This window comes from Fundulus heteroclitus, chromosome 11, assembly GCF_011125445.2.
Source record: "Fundulus heteroclitus isolate FHET01 chromosome 11, MU-UCD_Fhet_4.1, whole genome shotgun sequence".
NCBI lineage: Eukaryota > Metazoa > Chordata > Actinopteri > Cyprinodontiformes > Fundulidae > Fundulus > Fundulus heteroclitus.
This window is the reverse complement of record NC_046371.1, coordinates 3,934,057-3,958,074: the sequence shown is the minus strand read 5'-3', so window position 1 is coordinate 3,958,074 and position 24,018 is coordinate 3,934,057. Positions and strand designations below refer to the sequence as shown.

Sequence of the window (24,018 nt, the reverse complement as noted above, 5' to 3'; positions counted from 1 at the left end):
GAGGGAGGAAGTAGCTGCTGTTGGCTTTTCTTTGTAAGGTTCAGGCTGAGGCATGCTCTCTGAAGCAGCGGCAACCTGCCGAGGAGCTGAGGTGTCTGGGTGGGGGCTTAAGCACTGACAGGAGAGAGGAAACACGGGGGGGAGGAGGTGACACGTCAGACAAAAAGCAGGCTGTAAATCAGACTGTGCTGACACTGAGAACAGTTCTAACAGAACCCCCCCCCCCACCCCTCCCCTCCCTGTCTCCTTAAACAGGAGAGGCCGACTCAGCCTTAAGGCGTTGCAGAGCCCTTGGAAAGATTGGCACATGCATGGAGAGTGCAGAAATGTATGCATATGTGTTATATCTCTACATGTAGGTTATGCATGAATAAAATAAAATAAAAATTAGTCCAAACTCAGTTTGTAGGATTGGGTCAGAACAACAAATCAGTTGCTTGTTTTTCAAGATTCTGGATTCAAATCCTACAGAGAGGTTACCTGACAAACCAGATGAATTTTGTTCCGCTTAGCTCCGCCTAGCTTCACTCACATCCATCTGGGACATCTTCCATAGAGAGTGATTTCTTCAACCAATTTTATTGTCCAGCCAATCAGGACGCAGGGCTGGAGTTTCATAGATGTGACGTAGTGGAGAAGCGACCGTGAGACTGTTTTGATTCAGACAACAATGGCGGCTCACATCGAGGAAGCAAGCGTTAACATTGATGCTGCTATTTCTTCCGTGTTGTCCAATCTACCTAATATTGTTTCATTAAAAGAACATCAGAGAACGGCTCTGAAGGCTTTTGTTGGCTGTTCCGTTTTGTTTTTTCCTGCGTCGCTCTCATCAGCGTCACGGGTTGGCTTCGGTGTGAGTGGTTGAAATAGCACGTCGATAAAGATGACAGACAAGTGGCTTATCCAATCACATGCAAGGATTTTTGATAAGGCCCAGCCTTCTGAAACGCCATTCCCATGGATCTGTTCCACATGGATGAGTGGAGCTAGGCGGAGCGAAATACATTTGGCTAGGGTCAGGTTAACAGAGAGGCCCGCTTTCAGGTAATATTTTGACGATAAATAACGTCCAATTCTAAGAGGAATTTGTTAAAGGATAACTCATGAAAAGTTCAATTGTCATTTATGGCACCTTTTACCTACATGTAGGGATGCAGGCATGTGAACCCCCCCCCCCTCCTCCCAAAAAAACAAAAAAACAAAAAGTCTGAATAGCAAAATAAAAACCAGTTAAAGAAAGTGAGCCAAAAAAAAGAAGAAGGACACAGTGAGCTCAGAAAGATCGGTGAATGTCCCAAGATCCCCATGGCGTTAACGAGCTCGTCAAATGTTGTTGAGCGTGGTGGAGGTGAAGAGGCGCACAGTGAGCGTGCCCGGGATGTCGTTGTCCTGCCGGCTGCCTTTGTCGCGGAGGTGAAGCGTGTGCTGCTCCTGCCGCTCGTTGGGCTCGCTGAACAGGATCACCTGTCCCAGGAAGGTGTCCATGATCATGTTCTTGTTGTAGATCTGAGCGCCGCTCGGGGAGAGGCGGGGGTAGGGGTGGGGGTGGGGGTTGAGCGCAAACGTGGAAAAAAACGGAAAAGGAATGGGAAGAGAGAGAAAAGAGAGAAGGAAATGAGCACAGGAGAAAAATCCGACGGAGGAAAGAGCAGGGAACGAGACGTAAACATGGGTGAGGGCAGCAGAGAAAAGTCAGAGTTACAGCAGCCGGCAAACAAAGGCGTAGTCCCAGAGGCTTTGCAAATGTCGTCATGTTACAGCCGCACTTCAGTTCATTTTAATGGGACTGTAACTCTCAGACCAACACACTGTGGTGCACAATTTTCCAGTGGAACAAAAAGGATGCACGGCTTTCACATTTATTTTATTAATAGAAACCCAAACGTTGTGTGGAAGCACCTTTCACTGCAGCTATAGCTGCGAGTCATCATGTCTCTGCCAGCCTCCCACCTCTAGAGATGAATGCCCCCCCCCATCGCTTTTCACACTGCAAAAACAGAACTAAAAATAAGTAAAAAATGTCTTGAAATGAGTGTATTTGTCTTTGATTGGAGCAGGGTAGCAGATTATTTGCCAATGGAAAGAGTCATTTTACCCCTCAAATAAGATAATTAGATAAACTGCACTTAAAATATGAAGAACTGATCTCCATTAACTTATTTCAAGTGCAAAAATCTTATTCCATTGGCAGGTTATCTTATTTACATACTCAAATAAAGTACAAATATACTCATTTCAAGAAAATTGTAACTTATCTTTAGCTAAGTTTAGTTTGTTTTTGCAGTGCAAGCACTGCCGCAGATCTCAATTAGGTTTAGGTCTGGGCTTTGACTGGGCCATTTTATTTGATCAGAGCCACTCTTTTGTCGCTCAATCTATATTTACACTGCAAAAAGGGAACTAAAAGTAAAAAAAAAATCTTGAAATTTGTGTATTTGTTCTTGATTTGAGCAGGTAAACAAGATTATCTGCCAATCGAATAGGATCTTCACACTAAAACAGGAAGAACTTATCCTCATCATCTTATTTCAAGTGCAGTATATTTAATCATCTTATTTTAGGGGTCAAAATACTCATTCCATTGCCAGATAATCTTATTTACCTGCTCAAATCAAGGAACATACATTTATTTCAAGAAAGGTTGACTCGCTTTTAATTGTTTTTTTTTTTAAGAACCGCTGCTTTAGGACCTCCACTGCAAAAAAAGAACTAAAAGTAAGTAAAATTTTCATGAAATCAGTGTGTTTCTCCTAGATTGGAGCAGATAAATACGATTATCTGCCAATGGGATGATTATTTTGACCCCTAAAATGAGATAATTAGATAAACTGCATCTGAAATAAAGATGATGGCAGTGAGTTGTTCCTATTTTAAGTGCAAAAATCTTACTCCACTGGCAGATCATCTTATTTACCTCGTTTCAAGAAAATTTTACCTACTTTTAGTTCCTTTTTTGCTGTGTGCCTCTCAGTCTGAAACCTTTTTCAGGTTTTTTTCCAGGTTGGTCCAGTTTTTAACTCTGTGTTGGTTGGTTGGCTTAATAACATAACACTCTCTAATCTCACTTCTCCATTTCAAATCACAACTCATCTATTTAAGACTGCCTATTCTCTTTAATTATCAATTTCCCTGTCCCAGCCTCTGTATTTTTTAAATGTTTTTTTTGTTTTGATTCTGTTTCTGACATTCTGTTTTTTATCCTTTTGTACGGTGACCTTGAGTGTCCAGAAAGGTGCTTTTCAATAAAATGTATTATTATTATTATTATTATTATTATTATTATTAATCTATATGAAGTTTGTGGAGGCAACGAGACAAAACGTGAATCGGTTTAAGGGATGTTAATATTTTTGCATTCAGGTGCTTTGCCAAAGATTCACTTTACGCTTTTTAATCTTTTACCACTGTTAAAATTTCACGGCCCATATTAGGTATAAATGCAATAATAAATTACTACTGAAAAAAAAATCCCTGTACATGTACCGCCTGATGTTCGGGAGCTAATCGATTGGCTATGGATGCTGTGCAAATTTCCCTTGGAGTGTTTTTTTTTTTTTTTTTTGTGTTACATAATCTCACGGAGAGCGAGAGATGATGGAGGGAAGGAGGGCTGAACAGGAAAGAGAGAAACATTCGTCTAAAGTTTGAAACGTGCTGTGAAAGTGCCTGGAGCTACAAATGTTTAAATCAGTTTTAACTGTTTTTCACTTTTAAAAAATTATGCTGTATTTCACCATAACTAGAAAGAGAAATAGGATTTACTTTATCTTTTTATTAAATCCTCAATCTGACCAACCCCCTAATAGATTGCCCTGTATTTAGTTTTTTTTTTCTTCTTTTCAATAGTTTTTGCTTTTTTTGGGTCATATTTAAATGCTTCAAGTCATCAAATAAATTTTTATATCAGACAAAGATAACCTGAGTATAAAAATCTGTTTATTAGGGATGTTTTGATCTATTAATGGGAAAGAGCTGTGAAATCCAGCCAAGCCCTTTAGCAACAAGCCACAAAATTCCTGTGAGACCTGGAAATAAAAACTAAAAACCACTAAAACAGAACCCACCTGACGACGTGAAGTAGGCTAAAAGATCTAATAGTTTTGATATCTTTATTTGTTGAGAGGGAAACAAAGCCATTTTCTAGACCTTTGAGAGAACCACAGAGAGAACTTCTTCACTAACGGAGAAAACATGAAACAGGAGAGGCTGACCGACCAAAATACCTCCAACAAGCATCAACAACTCATCCAGAAGAACCCAGAACAAAATCTAAGGGTCTTCAGGCCTCACTGCCTCAGTTAAAGCAGCAATGCATGATTTTTTTACCACCAGGCAGGGGCTTAAACACTGTCTGTAGACCAAAACAAGACGTGTATCAAGCCACGCCTCTCTCGCTCGCCTCGCTCGCTCCAGCTGCAACCCGGCACCCATTTCCGCTTCTCACCTTTCCAGTCGTTTGCGGACATTTGCCAAAGACGCTGACGGCCTAATTTCAGTGTCATTTTGACAACTTTACGCTGAAATGGCATTTGAACTTGGAGGCTTGTTATCCTAATTTACCCTCCCAGGTATGTTCCACGTTATTCAGACGATTGTGGATGCAGCTGTATGATTTAATGAAATGGCTTACCAGATGAAATGTCAGTTTGTAGTCTTGGATTGTGTGAGATAAATTTCTAAATAAATGCGACTTATATATGTTTTTTCCCCTCTATATGATTCTTTTTGACTGGTGCGACTTATATTCCGGAGCGACTTATATTCTGAAAAATACGGTAAATCATAACTTTATAATGCTGTTAGCAGGAGAACATTTTGATCTGCTGGGTTACTCTCCGCCATGTTGCTCAGCCCCTTGTTTGTGTTCCTCGGATTTGTCTGCCTTGCCTTCCCTCGTCGGACTTCTACCAAGCTTTTGTTTCCTGGACCTGGACTCAGTACCGACGCTAACGAGCCCCGCCTTTCCCTTGGATGTTCCTGATGATCTCCGATCCTCCGTGCATGACCTGAGCCTGTCCCCTGGGCTCTGATTCAGCCTCTGCAGCCAGGAAGCCAGCTTCCCTCCCTGCCTGCTTTCCTGTTTGCTCCTGCAGAGAACCTCTGACTGGCACCAGCACACATTTAATCAAACCCCTTAAAATTATAACGTTTATTTTACCATTTTTTCCTCAGTGTATATCAATACGGATGCTATCACAGAAACTGCATTGGATGAATATCAAAACTGTTCAATAAAGGGGAAAAAAATCATATTTTGATCATTTTCCAGCTCTCCGTCATCACTTAATAAAGTTAAATGTCATTAAACGTTGGTGCCGTCCTCTTTGGGATGAGTGAAACCTTTCAGCCCATATTTATTCAGCAACAGTTTGCTGGGAATGGGACTGAAATGGCCTGCGGACCGTCCTGCTACTTTTCTGCAGCATCGTTACGAAGCGGCCGTGTTTAAGCCCTACGTTAGTGCAGAGGCTGCAGAGGGACCGCTCACCTCGATGTGGATGGCTTCCTTGGGCTTTTTGCGGTAAAACAGGCCTTTAATGTCGAAGTTTGGGCAACGTGAGTCTTTCTGAACCGGGGAACGAACCCTCTCTCCTTCACAGGTGATTATCACATAGGAATCCACGGCTGCAAGAAGAAGAAGAAGAAAAAAGTCAGAAAAATACATAAATAATTGGATAAAAGTCTAATGAAGATCTATTATGTCTTTTACTATGTTTTTTGTTGTTAACATTAATACACAAATCCTTTTCTTATACCAAAAATGTTTATCTTTCACCAGATCATGGCATGACAATTATTCATCTATAGCTGTCTGAGAGACTAGTTTTATTACATTGTCATTATTAACAAATAACTAGGAAAATAATTTCCAATGCAATTAAAAATGTAAAAAATAAAATAAAAAATCTGATCATCTTTATTTGTCATTAAATCTTTGTTTCCTGAGGGATGGGATAAACGCAGAGGACACATTTCACTGGGCGTCGCACAGGAAGCCTTTTGGTGCTTAACATTCGTGGGATTCAAACCGGGGAACTTGCAGCCTCTCCATGAAGCAAGCGCCCTGCTCTCTAACCACTAGGCCACCACTCCCTGGCATTAAACATGAAACGTGCACAATACACTTAAAATGCACCAATCAGAGGTTGGAATGAGCCCATGTTCCTGTTTGATTGGTCAAATACCGAAAAAGCAGATTTTTCCCCCCCTTAATTTATCAGACGCATCACAACTGAGAACTTCCACGGCTTTCAGTCTGGAAATGCAACAACCTTTTGCTCATTTCAGAGTTCAGTTAAATCAGATAAAGGCATGTCCTTTGGTCCATAGATGAGATTGTCTTCTAAGCCTTTTCTTTTAGAGAAACGCACTCCTTCCCCGTGGCATCATGCAGCCACCGCTTTGCTTCCCAGTAGGGACGGTGTTTGTCAGTGTGATGAGCAGCGGCTGTTTTTCAGGACAAAGAGTTTTATTTTGGATTAAATCGTCCCTCTGTGATCCCAGTGAAGCCATCCCTAGACGGCTACCTCCAGGGGAACAGAGCTCCATATGACAGAGATCAGACCGTCGGTTTCCTGAACATTAACCTCCAGTCACCAGCTCTCAGTCCAGCGAAGCAACTCCAGGATGTGATGGAACAGGAGATTCATGCCACGGATGTGCAGCCGACAGATCTGCTGTCAAGTCGAGACGGACCAGAATCTCTGAGGATTGTTTCTGAAACCTTTCTGCATCACTGACATGAAGAGCTATGACAGCGTTGAAGGCAAACTAAGTTCAACTTAGTATTAATACAATTATTGATTAAAAAAGTGGTCTGTAAGTGTGTTTTAACTTGATAAATGTGATGTTTTATTAATTTTTTTAAGCTTATTAACAACCGTGATAGAAAACGTAACAAATCCAAACACTTTGAATGAGACATTTCAGCTCTTATTGTGCCATTAAAACTGATTAACTGAGAAAATAATTACATTTGCACATCTGATCCTCTACAGTCAATCCGCCTTTATTTATAACAGACTTGGAAAAAGCTTTATAGAGAACATGAAGAGACAAAGGAGAATTATTCAGCACCTCCTCTTGGTCATCGTGACGACTTCACAGTAACAACAGGGAGGATCCTCTCCCTTAGAAATGCTCAGTTAGGGCTAAAAAATACCGGGTAAGAGGGTGAAATGAGATTCAGCCTGAGTGTGGCTGGATTGTTGTTGCAACAATTTTGTTTTTTTCCTTAAAATGTTGACAAATTATTCGTGTTTGACTGAACTGAAACGACCTGGACTATATGTGACTGAAGGGAGCAAATAACGTTCATTAACTCCTTTACATAAACTGCAGATTTCTAGAGTGGAGTGGGTTTTAATTAAAAGGTTTATTAAAGCTACAACTAGGCCCAGGATGTACTGATTAGACCAATCAAAAGAAACACAGTAAAACGTCCACCAGGGGGCGCTGTGGTGCCATTTACCCTTTATCTTGAACTCTTTAGTTTGCTGACACGATGCATGTCTAAGATGAACATTCAGATGTAAAAGGACTCAGAGGTCTTACCTCCGTTGGTGTCCTGTCCCTGCAGTCCGTCAGCGCTCACCACATGAACCTGAGTGACCAGCTGAGGGTAGCCACACATCCCTGTCCAACAAGTCTGAGGAGGCTCGTCCAGAGTCAGCTCTCTGCAGAGAGAGAAGACGTGTATGAGCATCGATAGATAAACACCGAGATAATTCATCCTGACCGAGTCTTTCTGTAGCGGCCTCCCAACGCAGCAAAGAAAATAAAAAACAGTTTCAGTTCAGGCAAAACAAGCAGGAATTTCAAGGCCACGTGGTTTAATTTATTAAAAGTGCAAGAAAGAAAATCAAAACATTAAAATCAAAGCTGCTTTCATCAGATAGGTTATCTGAAGATGGACATTATGCTTTATTATCTTTAGAGAAGACGCTTTCTCTTTAAGCCTTTTCCAAGCAAGCCATCATTGTTTTGTCTTTTACCAATTGTCCTGTCAGGATCGTTAAGGCCTAACAGAGCACTTCGGTCTCAGACTGCAGGTCTGCTGGTGGTTCCTAGAGTCTCTAAAAGTAGAATGGGAGGCAGATCCTTTAGCTATCAGGCTCCTCTCCTGTGGAACCAACTCCCAGTTTTGGTCCGTGAGGCAGACACCCCGTCTACTTTTAAGACTAATCTTAAAACTTTCCTTTGTGACAAAGCTTCTAGTCAGAGTGGCTCATGTTACCCTGAACTACCTCTATAGTTATGCTGCTATAGGCTTAGGCTGCTGGAGGACATCAGGGTCTATTTCTCTCTCTGCTGAGTTCTCCTACTGCTCTCCAATCTGTATTGTTTGTTGTTATTTCAGCTTTTAACTTTTTGTTCTCTGTCATTTTTCTCTTCATAGAAGGTACACCTGGTCTGGCGTTCTGTTAGCTGTGACATCATCTGGGGAGGCAGATCATTCTCTATTACCATCTAACATAGAAAGTACTCCTGGGTCAATGTGAGCTTCTGTGCTTTCTGTGTCTCTGCTCTGTCTTCTCTAACATAGAAAGTACTCCTGGGTCAATGTGAGCTTCTGAGCTTTCTGTGTCTCTGCTCTGTCTTCTCTAACATAGAAAGTACTCCTGGGTCAATGTGAGCTTCTGAGCTTTCTGTGTCTCTGCTCTGTCTTCTCTAAGCCCCAGTGGGTGGAGGCAGATGAGCGTTCACACTGAGCCTGGTTCTGGTTCTGCTGGAGGTTCTCCTCCCTGTTAAAGGGGAGTTTTCCTCTCCACTGTCGCTTCATGCATGCTCAGTATGAGGGATTGCTGCAAAGCCATCAACAATGCAGACGACTGTCCACTGTGGCTCTACGCTCTTTCAGGAGGAGTGAATGCTGCTTGGAGAGACTTGATGCAACCTGCTGGGTTTCCTTAGAGAGGAAACTTTCTCACCAACCTGGAGGATCTGATGGAGTCTGACTTTGGAAAGAGCCTTGAGATGATGTGTTGTGAATTGCTGCTATATAAATTAAATTTAACTGAATTAAAATGCAAACTGGGGTTTGTAGCTCGTCAGTTTTCTTTAAGAGTGTCTAAGCATTAGCAGCTATTTTAAATGTTTTCCACTTAAATATATTACTCTGTAAAACAATGGACTTTAAACAATTTGAGAATGTTTTTATTTATCCATTCCCAGATTACTGGGCAGCAACAGTTGCTTCTCGAAGGTAACTGGGGATGTTTTAATCTTCACTAATGTGACAACAAACCCCTGTATTCAACAAAAAGAAACACCAAAACTCCTGATTATGATCAATTAATTAAGCATTGGCAGTATCTGGCTGCTGCTTTCCCTCTTAAACCCCACTGAAGCTCTAAGGGTGGAGTTAGTTTTCCCACAGATTTGCTATTTTCCCTTCAATGTTGAGTATTTTACACTCTTGAGGTTAGATTTAATTTATTATAGAACCTGGTTCTATAATATTTTCTGGAACGTTCTGAAAGAGGGTGAATTACAGTCTTTTTTTAAAAAGCTCTACTGGTCACCACTCATCTCATAATTACTTGCAGTCTGAAGGCACATCAGTGAAGACCCGGAGCAGAAACTCTCCCTGCTGCCCGGGGTCAAAGGTTGTGGGGATGATGACGTATCGACCTTCCTTCAGCTCCTTCCTGAGGAAGACGCAGCGCGAGTTGATGTAGATGGAGCCTGCTACTTTCTGCTGGGCTGTGTGCATACGGTACTTCCGATTTAGCTCCACCTGCAGAACGAGAAAGTGTTGCTGCAGAAGTCTGTCAACCCAGAAACAAAAAACAACAACTTGTGCGCTTTTACTGGTTTTACCCGGTGAATGTCGAAGCCTATAGCAAGGTTCTCTCCTTTGCCTTCTTTGGGCGTGGCTCGCTTCTCTTTTTGCTGGAGGCAGATCAGCACCTCATCCTCCACCTTCTTCACATCAAATACATACTGGTGGGGAGCAGACGGACTCCATTATTACCTGGGGACTAGGGCTGAACAATTAATCGCATTTTCAATATAATCGTGATTTAAAATAACGCAGTTTCCAAATCGCAGAGGTCTGCAATTTTTGGCTATGTAACAATTAGGGAATTAGACGCGTCCATTAGGTGTCGGTAAAATGTTTAAAGTGGGTTTGCCTCCACATGGAAGGGAAGACAGTTGCAGCAGTGAGATAATCTAATTTTATTACTTGTTTTAGAGTTTGTATAATCATTCAAAGCATTAAGTACAGGTCAATCAGTTTAATACATAGACTTGCTTGTTGGTTGGACTTTGCACTTTATGTTCAACGAAGATTGATGTCCAATTAAATTAAAAGCTGTTCTTTTGAATAATATTCTGATCAATAGAAACATTAAAAGTTCATATTTAAAATAGCCCTTGTTTTCAAACGTCTTTATTTAGAGGCCATTTTTGTTGCTTGTAGTTAATGCAGAGAAAAGTCAAAATTGCAATTTTGATTGAAATATATTGTAGGCAGAACGCAATAATTTCTGCTCCGAGTTTAGATGCTGCGGGTCTTTTAGTAACTAATCCACATGATTTGTTGTTTGTATATATTTTGAAACACATGATAAATTAAACTGGGGGAAAAAAATCGCATTAAATCACAATATTAAGAAAAAAAATTGCAATTAGATTATTTTACAAAATCGTTCAGCCCTACTGGGGACGCATCCTTTAACAGCAGAAGCACGCGGACCGACCTGAGGGTTCTGCAGGAAGGTGGTTTTGTGATTGATGCAGCCTCCGGATCGGTTGCGAAGGGGATCCTGGCGGTGGGTCCAGGAGCCCCTCATCACCTCCTCCTCCCAGGTCTTGTGGATGCTCAGGTAGGAGGTGTTGATGAGGCGGCAGAGGATCAGGTCGGTGAAGTACTGGCAGAAGTCGTCGAAGTTCATCCTGCAGGAGGACAGGCGAAGAGGAAAATATAGACGGAAGGGAGAAGAAACCAGCTGGAGGAAAAAAGGAAGTTCTTAAATAGGTTCAAAATGAGAGGAAATCAGAGCAAAGAGGAACATTAAAAGGTTACAGAGAGCCTTTTTCTGTTTCTACCCTTTTTCCCCTTTCTAAAGGTTTTAGATTTAAAACAAATAAATACAAAAAGCTTTTTTAAAAGAGTGATTTAATTGGTTAAATAAGAAAATCAACCCTACTTTAAAATGTAGTCATCCCACTTGTTAAGTAATGAATTAACTGTGATTAAGTGTGTTAATATGTTTGAATTTCATGAGCTACAGCCTGATTTAAAAAACATTCTGCTTACACAACAATCTCTATTCAACAACCAGACGATCTAAAGGGCAGTTTTCTAGTGATCCTTGCTTTTTATTGCTATAGTTCTTGAAAGTTCTCAAATTTTAAAACATTTAGAAATGCAACTGTGTTCTTTGGGGGGACTTTGAAAAAAGGTTTGTACAAAAATCCTCCTGTATCACAGTTTTGCTGTCTAAGCTTCACAAAAAACAGTTTAAAAGCTTTAAATCACAAAACATTGTCTGGAAAGGCGAGGATCCGCCCACCCGTCGAGATCCAGAGAAAAATAAGCCCAAGCAGTGCGTGATCCCATAGGAGTAGTTTTTATTAATCTTATTCTTGCTCACCTTGTTCCACTCCTCAGAACTAAAATCAGCAAGAACAATCCCAAAGAAGTAGCTTTCATTATATATATTAGGGCTGGGTATCATCTAGAATGAGCCGCTTTGATACGATTCTCCATACATCTTAGCTTGATTTGACTCCAATATTAATATTTATTACTTTCAAATTAATGCTCAAAGTCATTCAATCAACAAAACCAACAAATTATTATATTTAAGTTCAATTTATTGAACACTGATATATTAACAGGAAAAAAAATGCATTTGGTTCAATGCATTTAATGTATCACAGAAACCAAAAATGTGTCCAAACGTCTGATTTTAGGGACGAAGGCGCTTCCTCGCTAGGAACAGTAATGGCTGTAATACTGCCCCCTAGGGGTTGGGAGGTATATCGATATTGAAAGCCAGATTATCAATATTATATCGTTTTTAAAAACATCGATATTATCTTTGTATTGATTTTTATGCACAGCCCTATAAAACAGGAAACTGAAGAGTAATTACAGCTGTATGAACAATAGCAGTACTATTAACATTAGCAGTAGCAGACGTGTAGTAGTTATAATAGCAGGAATAGTATAACAGTTGTAATAGAGCAGTAGAAAATGACAGTAGTAATAATAATAGTAACAGTAATATTATAAGTAGTAATAATAGTAATGCTAGCAGTAATAATGGAACTTATACAAATACATATTATGTCATAAATGAGAACGCTTCTTGTTGGAGGGTACAAATGAAGGTGTCTGTGTGCGTTTAGAAACATTCAGCCAAAGGGCTCAAAGGTTATGGGTCTCACCAGAATTCGCCGTCATCCTGCACGGTGACGCCCAGCTTTTCTCTCTCACTCTTGCTCACCTTGTTCCACTCCTCAGAACTGAAATCAGCAAGAACACAACAGCACGTTGAAGCTAATCTGGATTTTTTTTTTTTTTTTACGCAGTTGCCATAGCTAGATTTAAAGGGACAGTGTGTAACTACTTTGTACATATTACGTATTCTAGCAAAGTCGAATAACAACACATCAAAAATGAACTAAGAATTTGTGGCTTATAAATACATGTGTATGTATCCACTGGGAGGCAACATGTTGCGTCGCCATTTCTGATTTCAGCAGCCGAAAGGGGAGAACCTTGTGAGCCTTAAGCGTTTAAAAATATCTGTTTTCTATATGAAGATGTGCTGTTGGTGGAGGAGGAGTATAAACAAGCAAAGACGACCGTAGATTATTCTATTTGTTGGTTTCTGTTGAAATGGAGGACCATCCAAACTCTTTGCCCAGTGAGAGGGAAGAGGAAGTAACCAAGAAAAGAAGAAGAAGTAATAACCAGGAGGAAATGAGTCTATATTGACGCAGCTATTATTACCAGGTGGACATAATTCATGAGGGATCGGGGATTTAAAACGGATGTGGAAGTTGCAGCTTTCTGCTGGACAGCAGGTAAGTTAATTCAGTATAACAGTGGAGTTTATTTTTTGGCGTTTTGTTAGAAACAGAGCAGTGTGGTCAAGCAGCTACTCTGTCCTCCCTGTAGAGACAACTCGTTTGTTCGTCTACCTTCCAGGGAGTGTGTACGCGGCGGGGCGGAGGGATATCAGCCTCGTTTCACTGTCTGTAGTGCAGCAGCTAGATCGGGTCTCTTTACTCGTGTTTATAGTCGCTTTTTCAGAGCCCAAATAAGCGACTGCACGTTTAGAAATGAGCCCAAAAAACGCGACTCACCGAATTGACCAGCAAAAAACAAGCAGACTCTGCAACAGTGGCTAAAACCATTTCACACGATTACTGTAGCGATTAGTTATTAGCAGTAGCTAATGCATGGAGGACATGTTGACAAACTTTTTATCGCTACTCTGTGTTTTGGCTGAATATTGGGTTCACCTCGTACATTACATATTTGTCCTTGATAAGACCAAGAAAGTAGAGCACATAACCCCAGTTCTAAAGTCCTTCCTGGGGCTCCCTGGATCTCAGAGAATAGACTTTAAAATCCTCCTGTTAGTCTATAAATCCCTGAATTAGCACCTAAATGCATCACAGACTTGTTATCAGGGCATCAACCCTCCAGACCACTCAGGTCTTCTGGCTCCAGCCTGCTCTGCAGAACCAGAACCAGAACCAGACATGGAGAAGCAGCATTTAGTTCCTATGCTCCACTGATCTGGAACAAACTCCCAGAAAACTGAGTTCCTTTAAATCAAAATTAAAAACACATTTGTTTAAAATTGCCTTTGACTGTTCTAGTTAAACTGTTTTACTGTTTTTAATGTTCATTTTTGTTTCTACATTCTATCCCTACTTGCTTTTATTCTGTTTTATTGTCCTATATTTTTATCATGTAAAGTACTTTGCATTGTCTCTGTACTGAATTGTGCTATATAAATAAATTTGCCTTGCCTTGCCTTGATTTGAGCAGGTAAATAAATTGATCTGCCAATGGAATGAGTGTTTTACCCTTAAAATAAGATAATTAGACAAACTGCAATGGAAATAAGATGATGTAGATGAGTTGTTCCTTTTTTAAGTGCAAAAATCTTATTCGATTGGCAAATAGTATTTTTTTCCAGCTCAAATCTAGGACAAATACACTAATTTCAAGAAAATATTACTTATTTTTAGTTCTGTTTTTGCAGCACAACACTAAAAATTCTACCACTACTAATACCATTGTGAAATAACTAATTTGATTAAGATCAATAATGAGCATCAATCCCATATGACGAACTAAACTGCTTTAGTTTCTGTAAATCAAACATTAATGTCTGCTCGTTGTTCACTGCTCAGGGGAATCCTGGGTGTTTACTGGTAGCATAAGTTCTCTACTTATGTGTCTTTGTTTATGAATCACTGCTGCATCTTAACAACCTGCCAGTCTCCAGTCACGGCAACAGGTTTGATCAAACATTGGCTGAATAATTCAGTGTCAGTCGGTGAATGAGTTGATTCACATTTCCTTAATGACGCCTGTTTCTTTCATCTCCATCAATAATTCATATTCCATTATTACCCGGTCTTACTTATCCTGCTTTGTTTCTGTAAAGGGAGGACCTTCATATCAGTGTTATCTATTCCTTAGTGCACCATCAATGGAGGAGTGAAGCAGAAACTCTGAAAACAGCCGTCTGAGAGGGCTGGATTCAGCCCCTGTTGTTCACTGGGAGGCCCATTAGCTTGATTGCTTTTCCATTTTTTATTGTCTACATGACATTTCCCTCTGTGTTGCTCTCTCGTCTACAATGTGTGCATTATTTATGGGCTGATCTTTGTCCAGTCATTTGAGGTTTGCTCATTCTTCCCATGCAGTCTCTCAGAAATTAGTGTGTCAAAGTCAGGACTCGGAGGAACATCTCAATTTTTTTTGCTTTTTGGAAATTGAATCAGAGAAAACCGTTTAAACCGTTGCACAACAAGGTCACATATTAAAAGATGAATTCATTGTTTTGGTCCTCCTTCACCAAAATGGAGATAATTTAGTTATATCAGAAATGACGGATGACAACAGCTTCAGGAGGTTTAAAAATGTAAAAAAAAACTGCAGCAGTGGACCGTGATCTGCAGGACGTACCTGTCGCTCCAGGGGCCGCTCCACTCCTTCTCTCCCCAAGGGTTCCTCATTCGGATCATGTGCAGCTTCTCCGACTTGAAGAAAGCCAGCAGCCCGTGACCGAGCCGCACCTTCCGAACATCCGTCACGGCATAAGCGTGGCCTTTGACCAGACCACAGTCCAGGCGTGCCTCCATGTCCTCCACTGTGGTCGCCTGGATAAACCACAAACAGTGTCGGACCTTTGGACCAAACACAACTCTGTCTCTGCAGGCTGAAGACAACATGATCTGTTAGTCTGTGAAACCTGTAAGCCACAAAATTCCATGACCGGGTTAATGGCAGAGACACTGGGAAAGCATCTTCTACAACTGATATGTAAGAATAAGCAACATGTGACCAAATGTTAGAAGCTTTTTAATCTATTAAGGAATGAAAATCTGTAAAATGTGCTTTTTTGGCCTCGTGTATATAATTTGGGTACAATTCTAGAAATTTTACGTTCTGTGCATTTTTTTTGTTATGCAACAGTCAATCAAATTACTTTAGATTATGAAAACATGTTCATGAATAAATAATAAGACATTAATATACCCAAATGTAGTTTTTTTTAAATTATAAAACAGGATAAAAGGTCCTGGGACTATACGGTGAATGTATTTTTCTGTATTTAGCTGTGTTATGAAACACTGTATCACATAAAAGAAAGAGTTGTTCAAAAACAAATGTTGAAGTTCAATTTCTAAAAATGGATTTTCTGCTGCAATAAAATGTGTAGCAACTCATGGGACCATTCAGCAAAGTAATTTTGCCGTATTTAGCTGTATTCAAAAGCCCTATAAGAACGAAACCCTAATGGTTGTTGAAAAACACTTTAGGTAGGTAAATTTCTTAAAATTTTTTTGCAGCACTAGTGACCTTTTTTGACAGTTGGCTGACAGTAATTAGGTGGAGAGAGAGGGAAGGCATGCAGATCTAGATCCACAGGACGGCGGCGTTGAAGCCTCTGAACATGGGTCGGGTGCGTCAGCGCTTCACCCCATAGCTCAGTTTCTAACACTTTTATTATTGAATAGAAGAGGATACTAGAAAGGCGACTTTCCGCCAATTAACTGCATTTGAAACACTAAGCTGATAAAAAAGTAACATTTGTTCAAAAACATATAATTTGACTCAATTTCTAAGTCCTGTATGAGAAAAAGAACCATTAATACAATAACCAAGATACTGAGATTGAAAAATTATTTTTTTCCATAAGTGCCTAGTGTCGCTAATTAACATCATACCTAGACATACACTACTTGTAGGTCTAATGTTGAAAATATGAATGTCTAATTAATTTAATCATAATTCTGATAATATATGACTGTATAAAGCCTGAATATAATCAAACTGAGGTCTGATTTAAACATATATTCCCAACAGAGGACTGTAAAACTACACGTTTACTGGTGGTTCCTAAAGTTTCTGTAAGTAGAACTGGAGGCCGATCTGTAATCAGGCTCCTATCCTAAGGTTCCAGCTCCCAGTTATCATCTATGCAGCAGACCCCTGATCTACCTTTAAGAGTAGATGTAAAATTTTCCTTCTAATGTAACTGATATAGTGGCTTAGATTGAACTTTCTCTGTAGCTATACTGCCATAGGGTTCGGCTATTGGAGGACATAATAACCACTTTTCTTCTCTCTGCCATTTTCTCCAGCTACTCTCTAATTATGCATTATCAGTAGCGATCACTGCCATTAACTTTGAGTTCTCTCTTTGTTTTCTTTTTCCAAAGAGAGAACATACTTTTTTTATTATTATTGTGTCTCTTCACATAAGGGGTCAATGAGAAAACATTAACTTCTTCTTCTATCTCCACCCATATCTCAGCTCCCTAAACAGGCTTAATAGTTGAACGGTGGCTGCTATCTTTAGTGTCAGTAAGTGAGAAGCAGAGTAAACCCTGCATAGGTGTCTGTCCTAAGGCAACAAGGGTAACTCACTCATATTTAAGGCCAGTTTAGAGGCGAGTAAACATCATGAGGAAGTTGGATTACTCAGAGAGAACCCAGCTCTGAACATGCAAACTCCATTGGATTTGAAACCTGGGCCTTGTTTCTGTACGGTAAGAAGGCTTTATTTTGCCTTTGTCTTTGTTTTAAAGTGCTTTATAAATCCAGCTTTGGTTTGGATTAAAGCAATGGCTGAATGAAAGGTTTCCTGCAAAGCTGGGACACTGAGACTGGTGCATGTTTTTTATTTTCAGGTTGGTTAGTTTATTGTAATGGCCTCCTGGACTTTCAGGGACGGTCGGCTCATTTATCGGTGGGCTGCTGAAACGGCATTGTGACATATCTGTATATGACAGTGGTGCTTTGGTCAAATTCGTAATTTATAACAATCAATATGGAGAACTAGCCTGACTCTCGCCAGATGAATGTTGTTTCGCTGAGCTCCACACATTCATCTGAACTCGCTGACATTGGGAGGGATTTCAACACCACATAAAATGGACGAGCCAATCAGGATCGCCGGGCGGGGTTTTCATAGATGTCACATATTAGAGAAGTAACTGTTGGGATTCAGACAACAATGGCGGCTCGCAGTGAGGAAGCAAGGATGACCTGTCTCCAGAAATGCCCCCGATTTCAGTGAATCATGACGATCGAGCAAAACAAACCAACCCCCCGCTTAGCAAAATCAGAGACGTCCCCGGTTTTCATTAGAGAGATCTGGTCATCCGGTAACATCGATGCAGCTGTTTCATCAGAGTTGTCCAATCTGCCGAATATTAATTCTTTAAAAGAACACCAGAGAATGGCCTTGAGGGCTTTTGTTGGTGGAAACGATGGTTTCGGTTTCGATGTGAGTGGTTGAAGTGGCACGTGTGGTAGGGAAGTCTTATTGAATAAGGAAAACGGTGAAGTGGTCAAGTTGCAGCACTTTATTAGAGAAACAGAGCAGAGATTACATAGATGGAAGTAATCACACCCAACGGTCCAGCTGCAGCCCGTCTTCCCTAATTCTGCCTACTCTCCGTCCTCGCCTCTCCTAATACCTGACGGCAGCTTTTGCCGTGAGATAAAACAAAGAGTCATATCCTGTTCATTGTCCCACACAGGAAATACGCCAACATTGACATTGGCAATCAGCGGATAGTAGAGCTGATGTGCACTTCTCGTGTTTCCAGTGCTCACATGTTTGAAAAAAGGCGTCAGGTCATAGTGGCTTTAGGATAATAATCCAATAACACACGTCAGTAAAGATGACCGACAAGTGGTTTATCCAATCATATGCTAAGATTTTTGATAAGGCCTCTCCTTCTGAAATACGTCTCCAATGGAGAGATCCCAAACGGACGTTTGGAGCTCTGCAGAACAAAATCCATCTGGCGAGAGTCAGGTTAATGAAGAACTAAATAACTTGAAAATTACAATCATTCACAGCGTAGAGAAGTCATCTTGCAGTCAGAAGGTTGTGGGTGTGATTCCGGTTTCCCCTTGTCGAGTGTCAAAGTGGCAAGGCACTTAACCCGGAGTCGCCCACCGATCTGCGCATCGGTGAATGAACGTGCGCGCCTTAGTGAGTGCGATTGGGTAAATCTGGGAGTTTTCTGATTACGACGACAGACATGATAAATTCAGAACGGCTTACAGTAGCTGTGACATCATCAGGGGAGGCAGATCATCCTCTATTACGATCTAACATAGAAAGTACTCCTGGGTCAATGTGAGCTTCTGAGCTTTCTGTGTCTCTGCTCTGTCTTCTCTAAGCCCCAGTGGGTGGAGGCAGATGAGCGTTCACACTGAGCCTGGTTCTGGTTCTGCTGGAGGTTCTCCTCCCTGTTAAAGGGGAGTTTTCCTCTCCACTGTCGCTTCATGCATGCTCAGTATGAGGGATTGCTGCAAAGCCATCAACAATGCAGACGACTGTCCACTGTGGCTCTACGCTCTTTCAGGAGGAGTGAATGCTGCTTGGAGAGACTTGATGCAACCTGCTGGGTTTCCTTAGAGAGGAAACTTTCTCACCAACCTGGAGGATCTGATGGAATCTGACTCTGGAAAGTGCCTTGAGATGACATGTGTTCATCAATTGGCGCTATATAAATAAGATTTAATTGAACTGAATTACATTGAGGTGGCATACATCCTCTTTTACCCGACATCTTTTAAACGAGCACGCGTATAAGCCACAGTAAATGTACAGAAGACATCCCCTGCCTTATTTCTTTTTGTATTTTTTTTCTTTCTTTTTGCTTTTTCTTACCTACTCCTTTTGATCCATGGTGCAACGAGGACATACTGTGTATATATTTGATGCACCTCGTCCTACTTGACTCCTCTTTCCTATGACTACTGATTACTGAGCCGATGTGACGTGAATTTCTCCAATGTGAGATCAATAAAGCTTATCTTATGGCCACCCTTCATGTTGGGGGCATTAATGCAAATGTCTGGTTTTAATATTTTTCACGGGACCAACAGGAAGTTTTGAATACGACGGCCTTTCATTGGTGAGACGTCATCCCCGAGCTGCAGCCTTCTGGTTGGTTCTTCTCCGCTCACAGACGGATCTTAGCTTCATCAACAAACCGCGAAATTTTTTTCCCTCATACCGTTCCGGTCGGGATAAATGCGTGTCGGAGGGGACCGTGAGCAAAGGTGGCATTCCGCATGTGTTTCTGTGTATTATGAAGATGAACTTGTTACTCAGAATCACTGAAGATTGCCCTGTTGCCGTTTGCTCTCCCCTCACAATGCTAAAGTTGGGAGGGTTTCAGAGCCAGCGGACCAAGAAGAGCAACCAACTGTGTGTTGAGTAACTGAAGCGGATTCTGCTTGTGCAAAATCAGACACTTGTTGCAAAGACTTTGAAGCTGATTTGATGAGCAACTAAAAAAACTGCTAAGTAGAATTTAATAAAAATATCCTTTATTGTCCCCTCAGGTGTACCAGCAGCAAAGTGAAGCACGTAGAGTCACAAAAGAGTGAGAAATATAAACAAAAAACAAGCAAGGAAACTGATTTAAGAGCCGAAATGGCTAAATAACCAAAATGCTTAGCTGTTAAAATAGCATAATAAAAAAACATAGAAGTTTACAACTGAGTAGGATGACCTCAAGAAATGTGCAAAACGTGTCAATATATATATGCATTAAAAAAAACAGACTATCTAAAAGAATAAAAAAGTCTTGAGATGAAGAAGAAAACTAATGACAGTAGTAAAGATCCTTTAGTTTGTTAAATAAGTCTTTGTGAGACCAACACTTTTCATTTTTATTATCATACAGAAAAGAAAAGAACGTTATTTTTGTTTATTTGTCCAGTATGACTCAGAAAGTGAGCCATAATTGTTACAGGGTATTTTTCTTTTTTTAACACAGAAGAGTCATTATTTCTATTGTTCATCATCATCTGAGATTTTAATGTCTCCTTTGTACTTGCTGACTAATGACAACCTGAAGTCTCATGTTGAACTATTATTTCTAAACACACACAGAGAAGACAGACTTTAAATAGGGTGAAATTATAAGCCTTCTTTACGTAATCAGAATATCATTAAAGTGTTTCGTGGCTTGGTTTTAGTGTCCTCTTATTTGCAAAACCAATAGTGCTCACCGTAGTTTACAGGCTGTAGTTAAAACTCTGCAAACCAGAATTAACTGGTGCAGAACACAGAAACACTGAAGGATAAAACTGAATTACACACATGTTCTGATTTTAAAACTATAATCATTTTCTGTTGTAAGAAATAAATGTAATGCAAAGGTTTATTGCCCGCTAATGTCTCCTGACTCTCTGAACTTTGCTTTTATAAAGTCTGGTTTATGTTTTGTCTTTATTATGCTTATGAACTTTGTGTAGAAAAGGTTTCTCTGCTTCCAGCCTGAAGGTCGTCTACCAGAGCTGGTTCTGCACCTGTAACCTAAATGACAAACAAGGATTCAGTTTCTCACAGTGACCTCCAGGCCGTTGGCGTGGAAAGTCTTTTTGGATTTCTCCCGTCCGTAGGTCTACAAGCATCACACTAGCTGGGTAAGTGGGAGCAAACACTGACGTACTGCCGGACGCTTTGCTCTCATTTTGCAACAATAACCCGTAAATAACCTGCAACAGTCCTTGAATAATCAGATTTTTCCAGGACGGTAAACATATGAATATGAAAGTATGTCGTCATAAACTTGAAGTTCTTAGTTTCTGAGAAGGAAACAGAGTCTCTGCCGATTCTTTCAGACATTATCTGGTATTTCTACAGAAGCAAACTAAGCAAAGAATCTGCGATTTCAGATACCGTATTTTTCGGACTAAGTCGCGCTTTTTTTTTTTCATAGTTTGGCCGATCCTGCGATTTATATTCAGGTGCGACTTATATATCAATTTTAAATAGTAATTCATACTGACCAAGATGAACTAAGTAGTAAACATTACCGTCTTCAGCCACAAGAGGGCGGTATAGACCTGGGAAAACTATATGCTGCTCTTGCACCACTTAAAAAATAATTAAAACATTAACTTATAAACAACAAAGACTGAATACATGTACATATGTTGTTTCAGTCTGCATTCACGCAGCGGAGCGTTGTATGGTGCAACTCTAAGGAAACCAACTGAGACAGAACCTGTTATTGGGCTGTGAAGCTAATAGCAGCTAGCGCTAGCTTACAGCTCTGTTGTCCAGGCGGGTTACAACTTCCCTGATGCACGTGAGCTTTATGTCGCTCTGAAACATCCGTGTCGTACTGTTAGCTTAGCACGTAGCACCGTTACGCTAACGGTCTAATTTCCGCGTAATTAGACCGAAATGCTCTGATCAGAACTTTCCCGGTTGGAGTCGTTTTTTTGTTGTGCTAATTTACTCCATTCAACCTTCCAGGTATGTTTCATATTATTCAGCCAGTTGTGGATGTAGCTGTGTGATTTAATAAATTAGCTCACCAGATTAAATGTCAGTTTTTTAGTCTTGGATTGTGTCTGATGCGACATATATGTTTTTTTTCCTCTTTATGACGCATTTTTTAACTGAAGCGACTTATAGTCCGAAGAATACGGTAAGCTATGAGCGCTCGGTGAGCGCCGCCGTTCTTCGCTCACCCTGATGGAGCAGCTGATGAGGCCGTCTCTGTTGTGGACTTTGAGGACCCTCTCAAACAGCTGGTTACGGGCCACTTCATCCGTCGCCATCTGACCCTCCAGGAGGTCCACGGGCTCCGAAACGCCGCCCGTGAAATCCACCAGGGCGTCTGCCGTGTTCCCCCCGTCCAAAGCCTCGTAGCAGCCGTAAACCCTGCAGGGAAAGGAGGACGACCAGGTTTGCTCCCCCGTATCTGACCTTAGAGCTTTAGATCTCTGCAGCGTTGCGTCATCTCTCCTCGTGTCAGCGTCTAGTGCAGGGGTGTCAAACTCATTTTGGTTTACAGCCTAATCTGATTTTAAGAGGGCCACACGAGTAAACTCATTGCAAAATTAAATAGAACTAATAAAAGTGGACTTGTTGTTGATTTTTATATTAAATAAATTTCAGTTTTACACAATATATTATGAATAACCTCAGCGTTTTTAAGAAAAGTATGTGCAATTTTAACCATACTTTTACTCAAATAAACATTTACTTGTGCATTATGCATAAGAACTGATCACAGTGATTATACAATGTTAAAAAAAAATTTTTTTCAAATTTTTTGGAACTTAAAAACACTGTCCTGCATGACAAAATACATCAAACAGATAAAAACTTAAGAAATTATTTAAAATCAATTTTCCACATCTGAAGCTCAGTGCTACCATCTGCTGATTAAAACACAGCGCCCCTCGTGGACAATATAGGAACTGCAGATTTTCAATAATTGTTTTATCATTCTCTTCCTTTTATCTCCTCTTTCTTTCACCTTTTCTTTTTTTTCTTGTTCTTCCTTTCCTCTCCTACTTTCTCATTTTAGTGTCCATATCATTTGAGATATTCCCTGCATGAATCATAATAAAACTATTCACATTCATAAATCAAGCAGAGCACTATGGCAAAAGCAGTACTGCTCCACTTGTGAAAGTCAAATCTGATGAGCTCTTTTTGGCATTAAGACAACAATTATTATTGCCACATTGCCAGACACGACACTGGAAAAAGATTTATTTATTTATTTATTATTTTGAATAATGATAATGCATTTAGCCACTGGGTTGGACTAAATTGTTCGGTGGGCCGTATGTTTGACACCCCTGGTCTACTGGCAGCGATACTCACTTGGCGTAGGCCTTCTCCACCATGGCGCTCCAGAACTCGTTGCTGTCGTTGGAGTGGCAGTAGACCAGCTGGTTGTCCACCGTCGGCAACCGGTCGTCGATCACTACGTCCACCCAGTCACCGAAGCGCCAGAAGCGGAAGTGGAAAATCCCCGCGTACGAGTCCGGCTTTTCTGTATCCCACTCCTGCTCCTTCCAGTCTGGGATGACCTGGAGCAAGGAGAGCATATTTTAAACCAAGTGTCACTGATTTGGGTTTTAAGTCAGATGTCGATTTTACATTAAATGATCAGATCAGAGCAGTTAGTTGTTAGATCGTGTTTTTTAATCACTTCAGGCAGCTGGTAAATTTTAAATTCTTTCCAACTCCTTGAAACATTGATCCATGCTTTTATATCAACCCGTCTGGATTATTGTAATGGACTCCATGTTGGAGTGAATCAGTCTTTGTTTTAGAAAAGTAAAAAAACAAAACAACTGGACTTTCTTTCAAAGTTTGAAGACGTTTCGCTTCCTATCCAGAAAGCTTTCTCACTTCAAAATGTCTGGAGTAATGTGGAGTTGCAAGCTTTATATTATTGCCCAACAAAGGCCTTGTAATGTAATTAGCCTTTGTTGGGCAGTCAAAGTCCAGTTATCTTTTTTTT

At 40.5% G+C, this 24,018-nt stretch overlaps 1 protein-coding gene across 1 annotated transcript in view; it reads right to left on the bottom strand.

The window, feature by feature from the left end:
* Positions 1-1,233: 1,233 nt before the first annotated feature.
* The window catches only part of LOC105920350 (calpain-5), a 65,611-nt gene continuing 42,826 nt past the window's right edge, over positions 1,234-24,018 (bottom strand). The window contains exons 4-13 of the mRNA XM_036142754.1: positions 23,373-23,581; positions 22,226-22,418; positions 15,170-15,363; positions 12,403-12,480; positions 10,707-10,902; positions 9,823-9,945; positions 9,543-9,739; positions 7,555-7,676; positions 5,489-5,625; positions 1,234-1,506 (exon numbers count right to left, since the gene is read on the bottom strand). Coding sequence (XP_035998647.1) covers positions 1,324-1,506; positions 5,489-5,625; positions 7,555-7,676; positions 9,543-9,739; positions 9,823-9,945; positions 10,707-10,902; positions 12,403-12,480; positions 15,170-15,363; positions 22,226-22,418; positions 23,373-23,581 — 1,632 coding nt within the window. The 3' untranslated portion in view covers positions 1,234-1,323. The remainder of the gene's footprint in view (positions 1,507-5,488; positions 5,626-7,554; positions 7,677-9,542; positions 9,740-9,822; positions 9,946-10,706; positions 10,903-12,402; positions 12,481-15,169; positions 15,364-22,225; positions 22,419-23,372; positions 23,582-24,018) is intronic.